Source organism: Carassius auratus, chromosome 5 (assembly GCF_003368295.1).
Source record: "Carassius auratus strain Wakin chromosome 5, ASM336829v1, whole genome shotgun sequence".
NCBI classification, from domain to species: domain Eukaryota; kingdom Metazoa; phylum Chordata; class Actinopteri; order Cypriniformes; family Cyprinidae; genus Carassius; species Carassius auratus.
In genome coordinates, this window is record NC_039247.1 from 6,595,201 (window position 1) to 6,597,733 (window position 2,533).

At 36.2% G+C, this 2,533-nt stretch overlaps 1 protein-coding gene across 1 annotated transcript; it reads left to right on the forward strand.

The window, feature by feature from the left end:
- Positions 1–354: 354 nt before the first annotated feature.
- LOC113072627 (uncharacterized) lies at positions 355–1,851 on the forward strand. The gene has a single exon (XM_026245615.1). It carries the CDS (start codon positions 428–430, stop codon positions 1,046–1,048), a length of 621 nt encoding a protein of 206 aa, XP_026101400.1. The 5' UTR covers positions 355–427; the 3' UTR covers positions 1,049–1,851.
- Positions 1,852–2,533: the final 682 nt, after the last annotated feature.

Consider the following 2,533-nt stretch of genomic DNA (forward strand, 5'->3'; position numbering starts at 1 on the left):
AAAAAAAGAACAGTTTCTTAAAAATCAATCAATCAATCAAACAATCAGTCAGTAAGTAAATTAATTAATTAAAGTCATTTAAATCTAACTTGTGATCCTATGTGATCCTATGATTTTTGGTTTGAAAATATATTTAAAAAAAACATTTGTATTTTATATAACCTTTATTATTTTCTACTGAACTAGGCTATCTGAAGTCAACCGTACTTTGCTCCCTATTGACATTTGTTGAGCTCATTTATTAAGTTAAATAAAACATTGGACTTTTTGGCTTTTTGGTGTATTTTCCGTCTGCCTCGAAGGTGTGGCTATTCTTATGGGCGTCTCTCAAAAGCAATATATATATCAACTCTCGCTGAAGTTAGAGAAGTCACTTTTGAGAAGGCACAGAGCAACTAACGCATACTGAAACTGACCTGAACTAGCAATGTACTCCAGAACAAACAGCCTGGTCTTCTCACTGCCAGCGAACACTTTCTTCCAGCCGCAGTCGCAGTTTGAATTCAGACCGATGATGCCGCCGCGCAACACCGAGCCGGAGATCTTCACTTTCGAGCGGATCCCGGAGCCGCAGCAGCCGGCGTTCCCTCCCCGCGGAGCCCCGGTGCGCCCGCGCAAGAGGAACACGCGCGTCATGTACCCCTCCAAAGTGCGCAAATATCTGCCACCGGCCGAGAAAAGCCCCGCCAAACGCTGGCTGATCATCCTGTGCCTGGTGGTCTTCATGCAGATCTACACTGAGGAGGGATCCGTTGAGACCACGCAGAGTGAAGGACCGACTTCATACAATGTTCTCTCCTTCCAGTCTGCTGACGAGCAAACCAGACAAATGATGGGCAACTGTCCCAAGGACTCGAGCCTGGTGTCTCATCAGCAGCTCAAGTCCAGCAGCGAGGAGCAGAAGGACATCTCTTGGCTTCTGAACACTACATGCCCGAGCTCAAACTTGGAGGAGGACATCAACACTCTCTACCAGCAGAGCAGGAGGAATGGATACGTGGTGGCCCTTCTCTACCCAGTGTACCATAGACTTGGCGCAGAAAACTGAACTCAGAATCAAGTCTGTGGACTAATCAAGTTCACTGAACCTTCTTGAAAAAGAAAAAAACAGCCTCCCGTGGCACTCAAGTCATGCCTGAAGAACCCGGCTAGACTCCACAGAGCGGGACGAAGTGACGAAAAACACAAGCTGAGGAGACACCTGATGGACTTGAATGACGAAGAAACTTTAGAATGGAATGAAACTTGAACGGCTCATTTAGATGTTTCACTTGAAGTGTACAGATTTACCATGTAGCCTCACAAGTAGACCTGTTTGTTGTATGTCTAAACTCATGAGGGTGTCGCAGTGACCATTTGTGTTGCTGAACGCTGCCGCTCGCACAAATACTTGAATCTCACATTGAAGATTTTGATGAGTGTTAAATGAAGAAATATTTGTTGTAGCTATTTATTTAATGTTATTTATTTATTGTTATTTGCTTATTTATTTCCTACTGTCTTGTGAAATTAAACTGACATTTGCATCTTCAATTCTCATTTACTTTTTCATTGTCTTCTTGAAATATTATTAGCTGTGCTGTAAAATACAGTGAAGAACAAAACTGAAACAAGAAAAATGGACAAATATTTGACTTGTGATGACGTGTATAAATGCATGAATATTTATGCCGATATGGCTCTTTAAAAAGTGGATTTGATTGAAATGTTATAGCAGAAATACTTTGCTAACTACTCTACTACAATTACGAGTAACATAATATTAACACAAGCTATGAATATTATGAGCACTATAAAAATGAAAATGTTTGTGTTACAATGATTTTCATTTAATAAATACATTTGAATTGATCACAATAATGTTTTTTTGTCATTTTTCACTTTCATTACATGATTGCATTCAGAACATACACTGCAAAATGTTTTGCCAGGTAACTTTAAAATGTGGCAAGATCAAGATTAGGTTACATGAATAAAGGTTGTTTTAAAAGATCATGCCTAAATATCTCTTTAAAGTAAAAACTGGACATTTTTTAAATGTATCATGAACCAAACCTCAGACATATTCTTAAAAAAGACATAATGAGTAAGTTTTAATGGAAAATACTGTGCTTTGTCACTCATATGCATCATACCATAACTTGGAAATGAATATTAGAGAGAAAATAAATAAGCAAAATCACCAGATCATCAACAGTCATGCAAAATGAGATCAACAGCTTATAGTTGACACATTATTCTATTATTCTCTATCATCGATCTTTACTACTTAGAAAAAAACTGCATTACTATATGAGTATAAAATATATATATATATATATATATATATATCTATATATATCTATATATATATATATATATATATATATATATATATATATATATCTATATATATATATATATATATATATATATATATATATATATATATATATATATATATATATAAAGTGAAGCATGACACAAAACATTACTGTGATCATCGCAGCTTAATACATTATACAAACATCATTCATTATGAATCTACAAAATA